The 18,881-nt window shown below is 39.2% G+C and overlaps 1 protein-coding gene across 4 annotated transcripts in view; it reads left to right on the top strand.

The window, feature by feature from the left end:
- The window catches only part of CCDC141 (coiled-coil domain containing 141), a 235,062-nt gene that overhangs the window by 89,362 nt on the left and 126,819 nt on the right, over nucleotides 1-18,881 (top strand). For all 4 annotated transcript variants that reach the window (XM_040227726.1, XM_040227724.1, XM_040227725.1 and 1 more), the window contains exon 6: nucleotides 14,264-14,380. In XM_040227726.1, coding sequence (XP_040083660.1) covers nucleotides 14,264-14,380 — 117 coding nt within the window. The remainder of the gene's footprint in view (nucleotides 1-14,263; nucleotides 14,381-18,881) is intronic.

The raw sequence follows: 18,881 nt of genomic DNA, 5'->3' as shown, positions 1-18,881 counted from the left end.
AACTGATTATGTCTGTGTGTGTGTGTGTATATATATATTGCTATATATCTGAAAATTATATAACATTGTAAATCAACTAGATTTCAATAAGAATTTTCAAGAAAAGGTCATGAGGGACTTTCCTGGCAATCCAGTAGTTAAAACTTTATGCTTCTACTGCAGGGATTATGGGTTTAATCCATGGTCAGGGAGCTAAGATCCCATGTATCGTGTGTGTCCAAAAGGAAAAAAAAAAAGATCATGAGACTAAAAAATAAATTTTTAAAGTATATCAATAAATAAATTAATCCTTTCCTTACATATAAAATTTTAAGAATCTTTGTCTTAAAACATCCCATGTTACGTTTTCTTTCACAAATGCCAGTAGCAGCAACTCAAGTATTTAATAATGGTCACTGTTGTTTCTTTGTGCTTTTATGATCACAGATCCTGGGACCAGCTTGTTCAGTTCAGTTCAGTCACTCAGTCATATCCGACTCTTTGTAACCCCATGGACTCCAGCATGTCAGGCTTCCCTGCCCATCACCAATTCCTGGAGCTTACTCAAACTCATGTCCATAGAGTTGGTGATTCCATCCAACCATCTCATCCTCTGTCATCTGCCGGGGTCCAGCCCCAGTGGATCCAGGGAATTTGAAGGGGAGACGGCGTCGGCGAGGAGAGATTTATTTATTTAGAAATATAAAGAGAGATTAGGGAAGAATAGTGTAGTAGGAAAATTAGTGGAGAAAAGAGGCTGAATAACTTGGTTTACATGGAAAATCAATAAAACTCCAAGACAAGAAATTTGCACCGTCTATGTAGGCCACCGGCATCTGCTTGAATAGCGGAGGGTGCCCTGCCTTGGGCTCCCTCTCATGTGGGTCTTAGAAGCCAGGGCAAATAAGTAGACATGGTGAGCCTCCACGCTCCAGATGGGAATTCAGCCAGAAAAGGGAGAAAAGAACAACATTGGGGAGCCAAGCATTGGTGCCAGACCCACAAGTTTATTTTCAAAATCAGTTTATATACCCCAAGTTGTACATAGAGAAATAATGGAATATGCAGAATTATGCAGGGGCAGCAGTCCTAACCCTTATTGAGACCAGGCTTTCTTTTTGCATACCTTCCCGTATACAAAAGGTCTCAGATGGTTTTACATCATCTTCTGGCCAGGGGGCCTGTTAACATTTTTATGGCTCTTTTCCTAGATAAATATCTATCAACCAGAAAACTCATTTTCCCTTGAAGTGTTTTTTCTTTAATCTGCATCACCCTCAAAGTACTAAATAAAGTTACATTCCTGTAGAACAAAGGTGCAGTGGGTTATAACAAAGGAAGTACTTAACTCAAAGATCTAACGTTGCTAATACCAGGGCTACTACCTGTTTTTTCTATATACCAACTATATCTACAAATAAAAGATATGAAAACTTGGCAGCAAGTATTGGCTCAACAATGAAACCCTTAATCAGTCCTATTCTAATGTTTTGACTCCTCGGAAGCCCCTACATTCCTAGGATGTTTTAAGCTTCCTGTGCCTCTCGCAGTCGGGAGGCCGCAAACAATCACATGCACAGCTGTAAGGGTCCAGCAGGCAGGCTAGAAAGCCATCAGAGGGGTTTTTGGATTGAAACACTCTTATTATGCCCAGGAGACTTATTATCTAAAAGCTCTAAATTAGCTTTTTCCAGAAAAAGGTGGTGGGGGGACAGCCCCTGTTAATGTCAGAAGCGTAAGCGAAAAGCATAATGCAGTAAGGCAGGCAGACTCTGGTTTGGGGGCAGATGTGCGAGCAGATCCAGTGGGGCTCCCTTAAGGCCCAGCTCGCCTTTGCCTGTCGGGCCCCTTAACCTCATGACCTTTGCCATGGGCAGGACTCCTCGTGCTGGCTCCCCGGCAGTCATCCCCTTCTCCTCCCACCTTCAATCTTTCCCAGCATCAGGGTCTTTTCCAGTGAGTCAGTTCTTTGCATCAGGTGGCCAAACTATTGGAGGTTATTGACTGCATTCAAATCTTGACTCTGCCATTTACCAGTTGAGTACCTGTGCAATTATTTAACCTCCCTGAGTTTTCTCATCAGGGAAACCCATCAAATGTGTTTTCTCATCTCAACCCATAAAATGAACCTTCTGTAAAATGTGAGGTAATAGTACCTACACCACAGTGTTATTAGAATCATCAAATGAGTTATTGTATGTCAAGTACTTAGAACAGTACCTGGTACATGGAAAATGCAATATTAGTATTAGCTTTTTTTATCATCACATCTGAAAACAGTGAAGACCCAGTGCATTACATACTCCCCCAGTCCTACACACCTTTGCTCTCAAAAAAATTGGTCTTGTATTAAAGGCTAAACTCATTATTTATTTTGCTTTCACAGGGTATGATCAAATAAGTCACTTTCATAATCTTAGCCATACTTGTTTAATGGAAACTCAATTAGCAATTCAAAACAAAAATAGAATTGTATTTTTTCTGCTTATGATTTAATGTTTATCTATTAATGAGTTAAAACTATAGATTAGATTATTATTCATACAAATAATTGCAAATTAGCATTTGACTTCTGCTGTGTTTTAGACTTTTATCCAAGCATGAGTATATCACAGGCACACATACATTTATTAAAGAAATAGCAAAACAAGCAAACAAAAACTAATAACCTATGCATATTATCTTGTTATCTTATTACCTAATACTCAAATTAAACATGTCCTAGAAAATCCCATAGATGGAGGAGCCTGGTAGGCTTCAGTTCATGCAGTTGCTAAGAGTGGGACACGACTGAGCGACTTCACTTTCATGCATTGGAGAAGGAAATGGCAACCCACTCCAGTGTTCTTGCCTGGAGAATCCCAGGGACGGGGGAGCCTGGTGGGCTGCCGTCTCTGGGGTCACACAGAGTCGGACACGACTGAAGCGACTTAGTAGCAGACATAGTCTTGTGTCAAAAATACCATAGATAATTTTCATATTGTAGTTCACTCTCTGAATGTAGCACAATTTAAATAATATCTTATTGATGTGGAAGCAGAGTCTCTTCAGTTTCTCACTATTATAAATAATAAGTAAGATTTACTATGTTGATAATTATGTGAACAAGGGAAGATTTTTAAATCCAGGTAGATAGAAGCATAATTATCTTACCTAAGTTTTCAAGTTTTTCCTGAATGTTCTATATTAAGGTTTTGTTGAAGATACACTGAGGAAGATTAGCAGCAGGGACACCAACTTGAATGTGACTCTGTTAGTAATTTGAATTCTATGATTGTCATGTTCCTGTTAGTGATTTGAGTTCTGTGATTGTTATGCTCCTGGATGAACTACCCCATAAAGCCTGGAACACTGTGGAACCACAAAAACACATGCTTCATTGGAGGGTAAAGATAATTTTGTCAGTTCTGTACTTTTTTTTTAGGGAACGCAGGAGCTGTCAAACCTTGCGTTAATAAAATATCAGCTTTGTCAATCATTTTAACCATGTAAGAAGAAGGAACATTAAATGGAGAATTAGAGCAAAGATTACTGATGAACAACAATGTGGATGTCTGAATATCTAATGCATCTTCTCTCATAAGAGCCATTTAAAAGATGCATTTCATAGTCCTCTGTTTCTAAGTGCTTATAACCCAATGCTTTTGAACTATAATAGTTCAGCTAATTTCCTTTGGAAAAGAAATTAGGTGTCCACAATGATGGCAACTTAAAATTTACATCAGTTTCAGAACAAAAGCAGATGAAGACCACATATTTTTCTATCTTAATTGGGATGTGATAGCCTGAAAAGCATAATCTTAGCATGTCCTCTCTTTGTTTTTCAGATGTAAAAATGTGCACTTGTTTTACATTTAAAGATGAGTAGCTGACCTTTTTTCCCAACTCCAGCAGCATCTTATTTTGCAGATAATCTGCTTCATTAATGAGAATCAGAAGCAGCTTGGAGTACTTCGTGCATAATTAATTATCTTGGCAATAAGATTTATGAATGTAATTTTTCTCAATTGCTCCAATCAGGAATAAGTGAGACAAACAAATAAATTAAAATGAAGTTATTCATGGTCTTTTTGTACAAGACAGTATCAAGGACATCTAGGAGAATTTAATAAGACATAAAGGCAGATAAGCTTTTTACTACCCAGATCACATATGGCTTACAAGATACCCATCTTTGTGGGAAGAAAAGTGGGTAACAGAATTCATATTTGGAAGTTTTTTAAATTTGAGTACCACGTATATCATAATCATATGTCAATAGGCAATTAAAATGATACCTACAATGACAGTGTAAGCACAGCATCAGGGCACAATTCTTGTACCTGCTGGGCAACTGTAAAACCCTGTGTGTGTGTCCCCAGATGTATGCTGCTGCTGCTAAGTCGCTGCAGTCGTGTCCGACTCTGTGCAACCCCATAGACGGCAGCCCACCAGGCTCCTCTGTCCCTGGGATTCTCCAGGCAGGAATACTGGAGTGGGTTGCCACTTCCTTCTCCAACGCATGCATGCATGCTAAGTCACCTCAGTCGTGTCCGACTCTGTGTGACCCTGTGGACAGCAGCCCACCAGGCTCCTCCATCCACAGGATTCTCCAGGCAAGAATACTGGAGTGGGCTGCCATTTCCTTCTCCAACAGATGTGTGCACATCCTTGCACATACATGTATATTCTCCTTTAAATGATACTACCTTCTAACCAGGATTTAGAGCTTGAATGGTTGACCAGCTTAAATTAATATGAAGTAACAAAAAATTGCCTAGCTTAGGGGCTACAACACAGTGAGGGTTTTAAAAAATCTTTGAATTTAGCTTAATTTTTAAAATTGAAGTATAATTCATTTACAATGTTGTGTTAGTTTCAAGTGTACAGCAAGTAATTCAGTTTTATATATATATGTGTGTGTGTGTGTCTGTGTATGTGTGTGTATATCTATATATATTCTTTTTCAAATTCTTTTCCATTATGTGTGTATGCTCAGTCATTCAGTTGTGTCTGACTCTTTGTGACCCCCATGGACTGTAGACCTCCAGGCTTCTCTGTCCATGGAATTTTCCAGGCAAGAATACTGGAATGGGTTGCCATTCCCAGTTAATGGGTTACTCCATGGGATCTTCCCAACCCAGGGATGAAATCTGCATCTCTTGCATCTCCTGCATTGGCAGTCAGATTCTTCACCACTGTGCCCCCTGGGAAGCCCTTTCCATTATAGATTGTTAAAAGATATTAAATGTATTCCCCTGTGCTAAACAAGTTTTTAAAAATCTTTGAATTTAGCTTAATTTTTTAAATTGAAGTATAGTTAATTTACAATGTTGTGTTAGTTTCAAGTGTACAGCAAGTGATTCAGTTTTATGTATATATGTGTCTATGTATGTGTGTGCACATATAATGGAAAGGGAAGCCCATTTCACACCAGTCAGAATGGCTGTGATCCAAAAGTCTACAAGCAATAAATGCTGGAGAGGGTGTGGAGAAAAGGGAACCCTCTTATACTGTTGGTGGGAATGCAAACTAGTACAGCCACTATGGAGAACAGTGTGGAGATTCCTTAAAAAACTGGAAATAGAACTGCCTTATGACCCAGCAATCCCACTACTGGGCATACACGCCGAGGAAACCAGAATTGAAAGAGACACATGTACCCCAATGTTCATCACAGCACTGTTTATAATAGCCAGGACATGGAAGCAACCTAGATGTCCATCAGCAGATGAATGGATAAGAAAGCTGTGGTACATATACACAATGGAGTATTACTCAGCCATTAAAAAGAATACATTTGAATCAGTTCTAATGAGGTTGGTGAAACTGGAGCCTTTCCATTAGAGATTGTTAAAAGATATTAAATGTATTCCCCTGTGCTAAACAAGTAGGTCCTTGCAGCAGCAGCAGTGTGTATACGTTAATCCCGAACTCCTAATTTATCCACTCCCCTACTATGAATATAGCGTTTTGTCATTGGATGACATAAGACCAAAATAAGGGTTGAATTAACTTATTAATGGATACTGGTATCTGATAGTTTGGTCCAGTAAAAGATATCCATGACTTTCCAAACACTTGTAGATTAAAATTTATCACAGAATTTCATTTTTAGCACATATACTATTTCTAGAATTCACTCTAAGTTATGCAAAATATCTTAGTGTTTGTAGGAAAAGCATGTGATTTTGAAAGCAATAGAACCCCCTCCTAATTAGAATGCATGTTCCCACCACTACTTTCAGTGACATTGCCTGTCAAATGTAGTAACTGAGGGACTCTGGTACAGATGGTGTGGATAGCAATCCCAAATTTCACATTTACTTATGATATGACTTTGGGCAAGTTACTCAGACTCTGTGCCTCAGTTCCTTTTCTATAAATTGGGAATAATAACAATATCTATTTATAAATTTGTTATAGAAATAAACAAGATTATATATGTAAACATTCTTAGAGCACAGCTTGATATATGTCAGTGCTCAATAAATGTCCACATGTTCACCATATCACTATACCTTTTGATGATTACTTTCTGAGCTTTACTGGATAATCACCAAATTAGCCAGATCCCAAACCAGTTTTCTAAATCATTCAATAATCTTAGCTTTCTAAAATTGTGTGGAAGGGGAATAAATGCCATTTCATGGCTTAGTATCCAGACTATTTTATTCAAAAGCTCAACTTTTTTGTAAAATTAGGCTAAAAATCAATTCTCCTCTCCCTTTCTCCACCCTTTAACAATTTCTTTTGCTTATTTATACCTGTTGTAATTGATTACATTTTCATTAAACTTAGTTTTTCTCCCCAATATTCCATTCAGTTGGACTGATGGCTTCACAGCATTTTAATTAGACACCATTACTTAAGGTTGGTAAGAGGGTTGGGTGACATGCACTGAGACTAAATTACATTCTCACCCGTGATCAGACTGCTGACATAGCTGTTTCATGTGTATGCTACCTAGAAAAAGCTCTGCACTGCTCCCATTGCATGCATCTTTCCATTGTACAACCAGGTTAGTGGCCTCTCCTTAAGCTGTGTGCCTGTATCTTTCCAGCACCCTGAGCCCTTTGTTTCCCCTGCCTCTGGTGCTGGAAACTGTTGGCTTTCCTTTTTTCAACACCACTGCTGCCCCATACCGGGCAGGGAGTAGAACTCAGTCTCCTCCATCCTCATTTCCATGGTTCCCAGAGATAAACAAAGAAGCCCAGTTAATATTAGTGCTTTTTATAGGGTGACTCATAAGCAAACAAACAAAATGGCATACTTTAAAAGGATAAAACACACTTTAACATACAATAGTTGTTTATCTGTTTGTATGATAGTTTCTGACTCTCATTTTTTCCCGACAACCCAGTGTTTCAGTCAGAGCCTCAGTGTGAACTCCATCAGGCACGTGACCTAGGATCTGGGATGATAATATGAAAATGTCAAACTTTGGTCTCACTCCCAAGTAGATCTGTATGTTTTTCTCCCTTCTCTCTCTTTCTCTTTCTCATATGCACATATACAGCAAATGGCTCTAGATCATTTAGCGTAGAAACTAAATTGTACTGGGAAAATCACACCCTAGATATCTTAGGCAGAGATGCACATTACTTGGACCCTGGGCTGGGTCTCTGTTTCCTTTCTTGAAAAAAAGACTTCCTTCTGCTGCTGGTAGGATTCTTCTTAATGGCTCAGAGTTAATGCTAGAAATAGAATTTAGGTCCAGAAACTACCACTGTATTGATTTTATCTGTTGGATTAAATAGTTTCCACTGTTTAAGTAGTTGGAAGTTAAGAAACTGCCTAAACACAAGCAAGAGTTGAGGGCAATCTTGGGAAAAGAAGTCCTTAATGTCATTTTTCCTGAAATATAGATGTGACAAGAGAAATGATACATTAACATAGAAAATAATCAGAAGACAGATATGTTAGCACAAGTCAAAATAATTAAATACATAAAACTATGGTTCCAGACAGGGAGATAGATTATCTGTGAAGCTGTTGAAGTAACAGAAATTTTGCCTCAAGACAAACAATGCATTTTAGCTTTCCTACTGCCCATCAGTAGAGAATACTGGGATTTGATCATTTGTTGAGGAGATACTTATGCCTTCCAGTTGACTTTAGTAATTCATGGAGGGCTTCCAAGTTCCACGTAAGAAGATTGTGAGCTTTGTCCTCCTAGAATCTCTGAGATGAAGTCCAAATAATAACAAGCCAATAATTAGATCAGCCCCAGAATACATCTCAAGCTACAGTTTGGGCAGGAAATTCTTTCTTTCCCTGCTTCTGAGCCCTCAAATACAAACATCAAAGACAAAAATTTCATGCCATTTTCTTTTGCAGGGGATCTTCCTGACCCAGCGATCGAATCCAGGTCTCTCTCCTTGCAGGTGGATTCTTTACCATTTGAGCCACAAGGGACACCCCTTCTAATATGTATTATCTCCTAATGGAGCTAATGGATATTTGAAGTCTGGTTACTGCCTAGCTAAATACAGAGCACATTTGATGAGATTGCCTAATACAAAATAATAGCAACTGGTTTCCCTACTGTAAAAAAGGAAAAGAACAAAACCTGTGGGAGCTAAAATGGTTGTTATAATACTAGCATATCTTCAGAATCAAACCAGACATTAGAACTGTCACCTGTGGCCATCAACTATAATTGAAACCACCTTTTTTTTTAATAATTGAAAGACTATCAGAACATCTTGAATTGAAGAAGATACATAACTGATGCCTTTTCCCTCTTTATCAGTTTTTTTGTTTCTAATAGTAACTTGTTATTTGACAAAAGCTGCTCTGCACATGGAAAAGAAAATGAAAGGACTTTGGAGAGATTTTCATCTTCCCTTAAGCATTTCTGTTAAGATGTTTGAATTGCTTATTGCTACCTTGGCTCCTCCAGCATAGTTTTAAACAAAGATCAAAAAAGTAAGATCTGAGTTCAGATTGTAGAACCAGTTGCAGAAAAAGAGACCAGGAAAGTTTACAGTCATGTGACGCCTAGCTTTGAGTGTAGCAAAAGGTCACCTTCTGCCACCTGAGTGGTTTGTGCTTGACAGAGCATTTTCCGATTGCTTTTGTTCCCAGCATTTCAGTCCTGACTTTGGAGCGTGCTGTTGGGAACTGGAATTCTCAGTTTATCCTCATCGGCCTCTTCCTCTGAGACAGTGCTTCTGGCAGGCCTGTCCCACATGTCCGTTCTCTCTAATGTGGCATTTCCATTGAGGCTCCGTGATTATTCACAGGACTTACTTCCATAGTAGAATTAAACTCTGTAACTATAGTGTTGCATTTTGGTTTTCTCTTAAGAACATTCATAAACATAGCCTAATAAGAACCATTCCCTCTTCCCTGGAATTCTTCCATTCTCCAGACAGATGTGGTGAAGGGAACACTCTGACCACAGCCTTTCTGCCTCACCCTGTGGGAGTCTCCTCTTGTTGCCTGTGTGACCTTGAATGAATTGCTTACCCTGACTGGGTCTCAGTTTCCATATCTATTGAAAAAGCAACTGTCTCCTTTGTAGGAGGTGTAAAGATTGCTCGAGAAAATCTGAGACCTGCCTGGAGTAGTACCTGACTTTGATCTGGGAAGGCCCTGTTCACTCTCTTTCCTCATTCTTATCTCCCAGCAGGGGTCAAGGTGAGACTGGGTTATTCAATATTGCAAAACTAGCCTTTCCTTGCCCAAAGCTGATAAGTTCAGTAGTATTCTCTCCCAAACTCCCCACTCTTTCTGGTACATTCCTGCCTCAGTTCTGCTTAACACATCTTTCAGTTCCCCAGACTGAAATGCTTGCATCTCATCTAATCAAATAAAAAAAGTTGGGAAGAACCCATCTGTTACGTTACGTCTGCTTTCCTCAAAGCTGTTGTCTGACCCCCCTTTCCTTAGCCAATAAACTTCTTCAAAAGGCAGTTTTACTGCCTCACCCCTACTCAGTGACCCATTCATGTTTACCAACCAGTGTCTCATCCCGCTGTTCTCTTGATTCTGCAATTTTAAATTGTCTGTAATACTTAGTCCTTAGATCTACATTTAACAGATCTACATTTAACAGATATTCTGAATATCCTTAAATTATAGAACCATCCAATAAGAAATACAACATAAGCCATAAATGTGATTTTTTAATTCTCTTAGCCACATTGAAAAGTGAAAAAAAGGTAAAAAGTCGCGTAAAAATGGGTTTCTCAGGTGGCATGATGATAAAGCATCCACCTGCAATGCAGGAGATACAGGAGACATAGGTTCGATCCCTGGGTCAGGAAGACTCCCTGGAGGAGGGCATATCACCCCACACCAGCATTCTTGCCTGGAGAATCCCAGGCACCGAGGAGCCTGGCAGGCTACAGTTGATAGGGTCACAAAGAGTTGGACACAACTGAAGTGACTGAGCAGGCACACACACACATAAAAAAGTGAAAAGCAAGAACTCATTTTGTTTAATCCAACATATCTAAAATAGTATTTCAGCATTGAATCAATATTAACGTTCTTAACAATATATTTTCATTATTTTTTATACTAAGTATATGAAATCATTTGTGCGTTTTTTACTTAGAGCATATGCCAATTTGAGTTTGTCACATTCCAAGTACTCAATAGCTATGTGTGGTTAGTAGCTACTTGTTTAGGACAACGCAGGTGTGTACCATTTGACTAAGTTTTCATGGTATCTCTGTTTAACTTCCAAGGCACCCCTTGGTTTTTACTGAACATCCCTGATTGCTCTTTCTGTGCATCTTTGTAGATGTCCCTTCCTTTTCATTCTGTCTTCCTTCACCCTCTGGTAGGTGTTTCTTTCCAATCCCCACTTCCCCTCTGCAAAAAAATCTACCCCCCTCCTTCTCTACCTTAGTCCTACATCCTCTGAGCACTGAGTACTTAGAATCTCATGTCAGACAGATGAGATGACCACAAACACATCACTTAGATCAATCTAAAAGGTAAGAACCGGGAAGAGAAAGGAACAATATTCTCATTTTCCCCCTTAGTCCATCATCACCCAGAACCGATGTCTGATGCACACTCTGAATTTTTGTTCTTTCTTTCTTTACACATGTTTCCAGATCTTAACTCATGTTTTTTTACCCTTTTGCAGGGACCATGTTCTAAAGAATGTCCTGATGCATCATTTATTGTCCTTCTCACTCAGGCTTTGGGATAACTGCTGATATAATCTAATGCTTATAAAAAATGTTCTTAGAGTATCTGTGCATCTGTCTGCAATAGCTACACACAGGATACAATGGCTGATTTACATTATGGTTGACATACCGTCGGTTGTTTAGGGTGTCTTGCTTTTACATCAGACAGACTCCGTCTATTCTGTGTGCATCTCACAGCCATAAAGTAAATGTGATCTAAGATGCTGCTCACGTGTGTGACTGCCTCATGATGAGATTTAACACCCCCATGGTGAACCATTTTCTTCTGAGTGTTATGCCACTTCGTTTTCAAGTTTATTCCCAGGGTGCATTTAGGTAGTAAAAATGTGTAGCTCTAGAGACTTGGTATGCTTTGTTAGGCAGGTGTATGACCAGGATATATGGAATACCACTATAGATCTTGAACTACATTCTCTTATAAGAAATATGTATGGGCATGCCCAAAGGAGTATATCCGTTGGAGGTTAAAATAGTATTTGCCAAATCTAGGGGATGATGTCAGAAGATACCTTAAAAAATCAAAATAACTGACTCCTTCCTGGCATTCATCACTGCTGACATGTGTTAGATGACAAATCTTTGACTCACAAAATCGAACAGGATTATCTGAGGGATCAGACTTCTCACCTGTTTTTAGAGATTAGTGAGCACCTGTTTGTCCCCATGTTTTCTTCACTCAGATTCTATATTAACTTTCCCTATTAAAGCATTCTTGAGATTTCTGAGTTCCTACTACTTTAGATAAAAATAGATGATGCTCACTCCTGGCACTTAATAAAATAAAGGATTTCTGAAAGTTAGTTATATTCATGAGCCATTTTTCTTTGATGAAACCCTTAAATCATCCCTTTTTTGTTTTTATGCAGGCCTAGAGCATCTTTTGTGAGATTTTTAATGCAATTTAACAAATTAATGTACAAATTTTGTAGCTCTTGATAAAATACTCTCCATGGGTTCTAATATGCATGTAATACATATCATTTAGGTCTAATTTTTGGGCTGCCAGAAAGACAAACCACCTTCAGATAGTTATAAACACATAAACACGGTACTTTAGATATGGGGACTGGCTAATGGGTGTATTAGGCACAGAGTACCAAATATTCTGAAGAGAATGAGGCAGACTTCACATGAAAACTGCTTCAGGGTCTTTTCTTTGCATTGACACTAACCTAAAATGCTGGTTAACAAAGGTTTCCAATTAGCAGAAAGCTGGAGAAACCCTCTTGCTGCCCACTTGACTGCTTATTCCATGCTGGAAAATGCTAAGTCTTGGTATAGACAGCCAACACTTATACCAAGCATCTATATACTTGTATAAATCTATACCAAGTATAGATCTAGCTGTGTGATGTTATCAGCCCTGTAACAGTAATGGAGGATATTATCCTATGTAATCCCTAACTTGACTCCTTTGTAGTGTGTATGTATGTGTGTGTCGGGAAGGGGGGCGGTGGTATATGTTTATTGTGCGGACCTTCAGGACTTCAGGACTAACCTAGCTTTCTCCCTGGCCACATTTCTCCATGTTATGAAAATACAGAGAAATCCTGAGGCTGCTGCAGCCAAGACAAACTAGGCTGGAGAAAGACACAGTGTATATTCTGGACAATGCCCACCACTTTGAGTGGGCTGCTGGGATTCATTTTTCAAATGTGAAGTAATTTCCCCTGATACCAAAGATTTACTGTTACCTGAGGATAGCAACGGGGCACAGTGGAAAGAGCATGGACTTTGGAATAACATAGGTTTGGGGACAAATCCTAGCTCTGCCATTTACTATTGGCCCTGGATAAGTTGCTTAACCTCTGTTTATCTCAGCAAGGTCAATATAGTATCATACTTGTTACAGACTTGTTGAGAGAAAAAGAGATGATGCCCAGAAACTAACTAGCAAATTGTCTAGCACGTTGTGGGTTCTTAGGAATCAGTAGTGATGATGTGATCATAAGAATAATGCTGTGTAAGATTTGAGAGTAAAAATCCAACTCCCCTTTAATTGGGACAAGGAATCTGTATCCGGGGGCCACAAGTTATTGGTCTCAGTTCAGTTCAGTTGCTCAGTCGTGTCCAACTCTTTGCGACTGAGCACGCCAAGCTTCCCTGTCCTTCACCAACTCCCGGAGCTTGCTCAAACTCATGTCTATTGAGTCAGTGATGCCATCCAACCATCTCATCCTGTGTCGTCCCCTTCTCCTCTTGCCTTCAGTCTTTCCCAGCATCAGGGTCTTTTACAATGAATCAGTTCTTCACATCAGGTGGCCAAAGTATTGAAGCTTCAGCTTCAGCATCAGTCCTTCCAATGAGTATTCAGGACTGATTTCCTTTAGGATGGACTGGTTTATATTGCCTATCCCTTGTCTAGCAGATCTTCCCGACCCAGGAATCAAACTGGGGTCTCCTGCATTGCAGGTAGATTCTTTACCAACAGAGCTATCAGGGAATTTTTTTTTTTAATCAGTCTCATGTCAACTTATATGATCGTTCTTAAAAAAATGCAGCTTCTTTTATGTCTTTTATTATTTGTTGTTTTAACGCTATGTAAGGTGCATATTGTAAATCAAGTCTAAGGGATTATAACTTATGTCCTTAGCTATTTATAAGGTCTATGGAACTTTAGTAGCTTCTCCATTCATTTTTTTGGATATAGATATTCAGGAGTTGTAGCAAACTAAGTATTTGTACATTATCTTCTAATAGTAGAAATATAATTCTATAAATGCTATATAATATCTTCACATAATGTAACTATACTCAGATTGATCATCTTATACAGAAAAGATTTATATTCTAAAAGAATGCATGGTTTATAGACTGTGTGGGATCTATTTTGGTTCTTGTTTGTTAGGAGATTTTGAATTTGAATTATTTTCTTCATGCTCTGTGATCCAGTGAAATGATATGTTGTTTTTATAATTTGGGGGGTATTTGTTTTTTCTCTTAAGCATGTAGAGACTGAAATGAAGAAAAATGAAATGAAAAGATTGAAATGAAAAAACCTGATCATATTAATGAAACACGTGTTTATATATAAAAAAATTGAAGTAGTTTAAGTTTTAAAAACATGGAGAATTTTGATTCATTTATTCTAATATCTGAAATTTGACCTCTCTTTGTTGTTTCTTACCTAGGTCACTTGTTGGTTTCAGAAAACTATACGAGATTTAGAGGAACAAGGTCTAGGTACATCTCTTTCAGACAATGAGGAGCTTATTCGTAAGCACGAGGAACTGATAATAAAAGCAAAGGTAAGAGACTCATTAAAAAAAAATAACTGAAAACTGCATGGACTTCTCTTGAATGCACTTCTGTAGGTAATACAGTGGAGCAGTAAGAACTGGTTTTGTATAGTTTGCTTGCTGTTCGCATTTGTATTTTCCTTAACTTGTTTCATGTTCTTAGTTTTGCAAAAAGTAATTGCTACCAGTCAGGCAACCACTTGGAGGTGCTTGGTATGTAAAATGGAACCATCAAGTTTTGAGAGCAGGAGGAGCAGGACAACCTCTAGCAGGGTTCCTCTCGCCATTGAGTCTTGTTGTTTGGAAACTGACTTATTTGTACACGTGAGAGTCTGTAAAGATTTTCCAAGTTTTCTGGTGCTCCATTTTGATTTTTAAAAAAACCTGTTCTAGGTAAACGCAATCTGCTGCTTCCTCTCCCACTACCCTTCCAAATCCATCCTCCCAAACATGTAAAAATGTATTGCTTTGACGTCGTTATGTTCAACCATTGCCTAGTAGGGTTGGCCCATTGTATTCCAGAGCTTCATGACTTAGCTGTACCTACAACTATCAACTACCCAAGATATTAATAACAGAAAGTTCTCTAAATCTTGATACTGATTAAAGTATTCACTGTTTTCACTCTACTACAAATGGACTTTCAGAATATAACCTCCTCCTTGTTTCAGACAAGTTGACTACTACTTTTCAGGGTCCTGAGCCACTCAGGAGCCAGTTAAAGATCTCATACAGAAGCTGAGTATTACTCCATATACTCAGGAAGTAGTTTTGGGGCCCAACTGGTTTTGGAAACTGAGGCAGAGAAACCTCTTTTTCTAAAGCATCCCTGCAAATAAAGTTATTTTCTAAAAAAAAAAAAAATGTTTTCTGGGGAATTGCTGTTTTATTACTTTCTTCAACTACGGGCTGGCCTTTGGAACCCCTGATCTCAATGGCATCTTTAAAGATTTTCAAACATTGAATATCTATTTAGAGATGAAAGCTCAAACATAACTTGATAAAAATTGATGACAGTTGTCATCAGTTTGTGACACTAGATAATCCAATGGCAAGATGACTGGTTATTCAAGACAGCAGAGGTCCCTGTGTCACGTGGGTTGAAAAAGACCCCGTCAGTGTAGATGCAGGAGCAGCAGTAACACTGTCCCAGGGTGACCCAGGATGGCCTTTCAGAGGAAGGGATTTGAGCAGACGAACGGAGTAACGATGGTTGGTTAGGCGAGCGTGATCATTCCTAAATAAGGTAGAATAAGGGAAAACAGTGATAGACCAATTTGTCTGTGATGATAGTTAAAGGTCTGGGCAATGTTCAGTCCAGAGATGGTAGACCCAGGGCACCTGTTTCAGAGGCCATCCTTACCCACAGCCATTCCCTAGAGAAGACATGCTAACAGGGCATGGTCATTACAGAGAAGTAAACTTCGCTGGATGAAAAATAGAAGAGTATTCTGAGGCCACAGAAGGTGGTCCTAGATAACCTTAAAACTCCTTTTAAGTTTTAGTTTTATAAAAGAGACAGGATTTAGATTACAGTAACTATTATACTTATTAAATTTAAAGTAACATGAAAAACACCTTTTCAGAGTTGGTTGAAATGATGGACTAGACTGGAAATTTGGCAACATTTCTTAAACGTGGAGATAGTATCTTCATCATCTTGGTATTCCCAGCACCTAGGATAGTGTCTGGTATTTAAAAAGGGTATTTGATTCATGTCTGCTTTTTAAACCCTCTTTCCAGAAAAGAAGAAGCATCCTTTTAGTGTGTTTCTGTGATTTTTCTAGTGACTTTAAATAGTGACTTAGCCTCCTTTTACCTACTTAGCCATTCTTATCTTTATGTATTTATTTTTAAGTGTTTGGTCCTCAGCGTAAAGTTACACAAACTCTAATTCATCCTAGATCTCAGGGTTGGCTTCTTGGTTTATTTTATTATTTTCCCTTAATCTTTATCTTCCTCACATCCGCATTCTCATAGGCATCTACTCTAACAGTCTGTGTCTTTAGACACATTCCCATTCTTTAAATATATACGGAGTTACACTTTTTCAATCTGCATGAATTGTATTAAAGCGTAGATTTCTTGTGTTTCTTTCCACAACACTGGTTGCATCTAACTTACATAATTCTTTGTGATCTTCACTAGGGTAATTGCTAGATGCAGCATAACTTTGGAAAGTCCTGGAACATAGATACTGATGTCTTAATTCTACCCTTCATAATGTTGGTTGCCTTCCATTTCTTTATTCCTTACAATACTTGACCTTCTAGTCCACTGACTTTTCTACTGAACTCCTTGCTGGTCAACTCTTCTGCTGACTTCTTCACTCCAGCTATTAGGTTTTTCATGCCCAATGCCTCACACTGATTCTGCGTCATAATTTTTTTTTCCTGCTTCATCTATCTAATGTCCTTCTTTATATCCTAACGTGTGCTTTATTCATAAGTAAACTTTTGGTCTGTCCAGCGCGTTAATTCTCGGTTCTCATACTTAGGTATTTCAGTATGTAGTGTGTGCATCGGTGTTATTTTCCCCTGTGAGTTAATATTCCCGTGGGATATCAGCAGCGTCCCTTGGTAAGGCATGGGAGGTGTGAAAGCCAGTGCTCCAGCTTGTGCTTTTCTGGGTGAATTGGCTTCAAGGTACAAGGAGATGCTTCTGAGAGCTTGTTGTTAGTATTGCGGCTCTCCCATTTCTGGTTTGCTCCTTCACCCCTGACACACACAAAGGAGGGGACTCCTAGGAGGACCTCCCACTGATTGGACTCTGAACCCTGCTTTGTTCCAAAGACCCATTTCCCATATTCTTCCCAACTTACTTGATGGAGAGTTGAGAGGGCACACTAAGAAAGAGTCAGCTTGCTTCTCTTTTATATTTTAGCTGGCCACCTGTCAGAGTCCAGTCCTTTCCTGTTTATCTCCTCTGGTTGGTACTGGGTTGGGGCTCTGATTTTCTTTCCTGAAAATGACCGTTGACAAACAATGACCAGGCAGGTGGGGAGAGAAAGCATCACACCGAGAAAGTTGTCCACTAGCATATCTCCTGTCTAAGGCATCTGACCTTACTCTACTCCAGAAAGCCATGTGGCCCTGACACTGAGAACTAACCCCTCAAGAAGAGTTCTTCTCTATAAATTTTACCTTTGCTTTGTCAGCCTTTGCATGAAGGAAAAGCTACATAACTTGTAGGATCCAGTTTAAAATGGAAATATGGAAGCTTTTCTAAAAAAGTTACTGAGATTTTAATACAGCAGCAGCAGAGTATTAAACCAAGCATGGGGCCTTATAAAGAAATGATGCTGTGTGGCACAGGCCACTTACCCATAATGCTGGTCCTGTTTACAAAGTTTGGATTTTTGAAAGGACCTAGAGACCTTTGCTGGTCAAACATTATCTTTAGTAATCTTTACTAACTCTTCCCACCTGTACTAGCGTGTTTTCTAAAAATAAAGATTTTAGTATTATCAGTTCAGTTCAGTCGCTCAGTCGTGTCCGACTCTTTGCGACCCCATGAATCACAGCACGCCAGGCCTCCCTGTCCATCACCATCTCCCGGAGTTCACTCAGAATCATATCCATCGAGTCAGTGATGCCATCCAGCCATCTCATCCTCTGTTATCCCTTTCTCCTCCTGCCCCCAATCCCTCCCAGCATCAGAGTCTTTTCCAATGAGTCAACTCTTCACATGAGGTGGCCAAACTACTGGAGTTTCAGCTTTAGCATCATTCCTTCCAAAGAAATCCCAGGGCTGATCTCCTTCAGAATGGACGGGTTGGATCTCCTTGCAGTCCAAGGGACTCTCAAGAGTCTTCTCCAGCACCACAGTTCAAAAGCATCAATTCTTCGGCACTCAGCTTTCTTCACAGTCCAACTCTCACATCCATACATGACCACAGGAAAAACCATAGCCTTGACTAGACGGACCTTAATTGGCAAAGTAATGTCTCTGCTTTTGAATATGATATCTAGGCTGGTCATAACTTTTCTTGTAAGGAGTAAGCATCTTTTAATTTCATGGCTGCAATCACCATCTGCAGTGATTTTGGAGCCCCCCAAAATAAAGTCTGATGCTGTTTCCACTGTTTCCCCATCTATTTCCCATGAAGTGATGGAACCGGATGCCATGATCTTTGTTTTCTGAATGTTGAGCTTTCAGCCAACTTTTTCACTCTCCTCTTTCACTTTCATCAAGAGGCATTTTAGCTCCTTTTCACTTTCTGCCATAAGGGTGATGTCATCTGCATATCTGAGGTTATTGGTATTTCTCCTGGCAATCTTGTTTCAAGCTGTGCTTCTTCCAGTCCAGCATTTCTCATGATGTACTCTGCATATAGGTTAAATAAGCAGGGTGACAATATACAGCCTTGACGGACTCCTTTTCCTATTTGGAGCCAGTCTATTGTTCCATGTCCAGTTCTAACTGCTGCTTCCTGACCTGCATACAGATTTCTCAAGAGGCAGGTCAGGTGGTCTGGTATTCCCATCTCTTTCAGAATTTTCCACAGTTT

The sequence above is a fragment of the Oryx dammah genome, unplaced genomic scaffold (assembly GCF_014754425.2).
Source record: "Oryx dammah isolate SB20612 unplaced genomic scaffold, SCBI_Odam_1.1 HiC_scaffold_27, whole genome shotgun sequence".
Classification (NCBI taxonomy): domain Eukaryota; kingdom Metazoa; phylum Chordata; class Mammalia; order Artiodactyla; family Bovidae; genus Oryx; species Oryx dammah.
The sequence above is the reverse complement of the archived record's forward strand: the minus strand, read 5'-3'. Positions and strand labels throughout refer to the sequence as shown.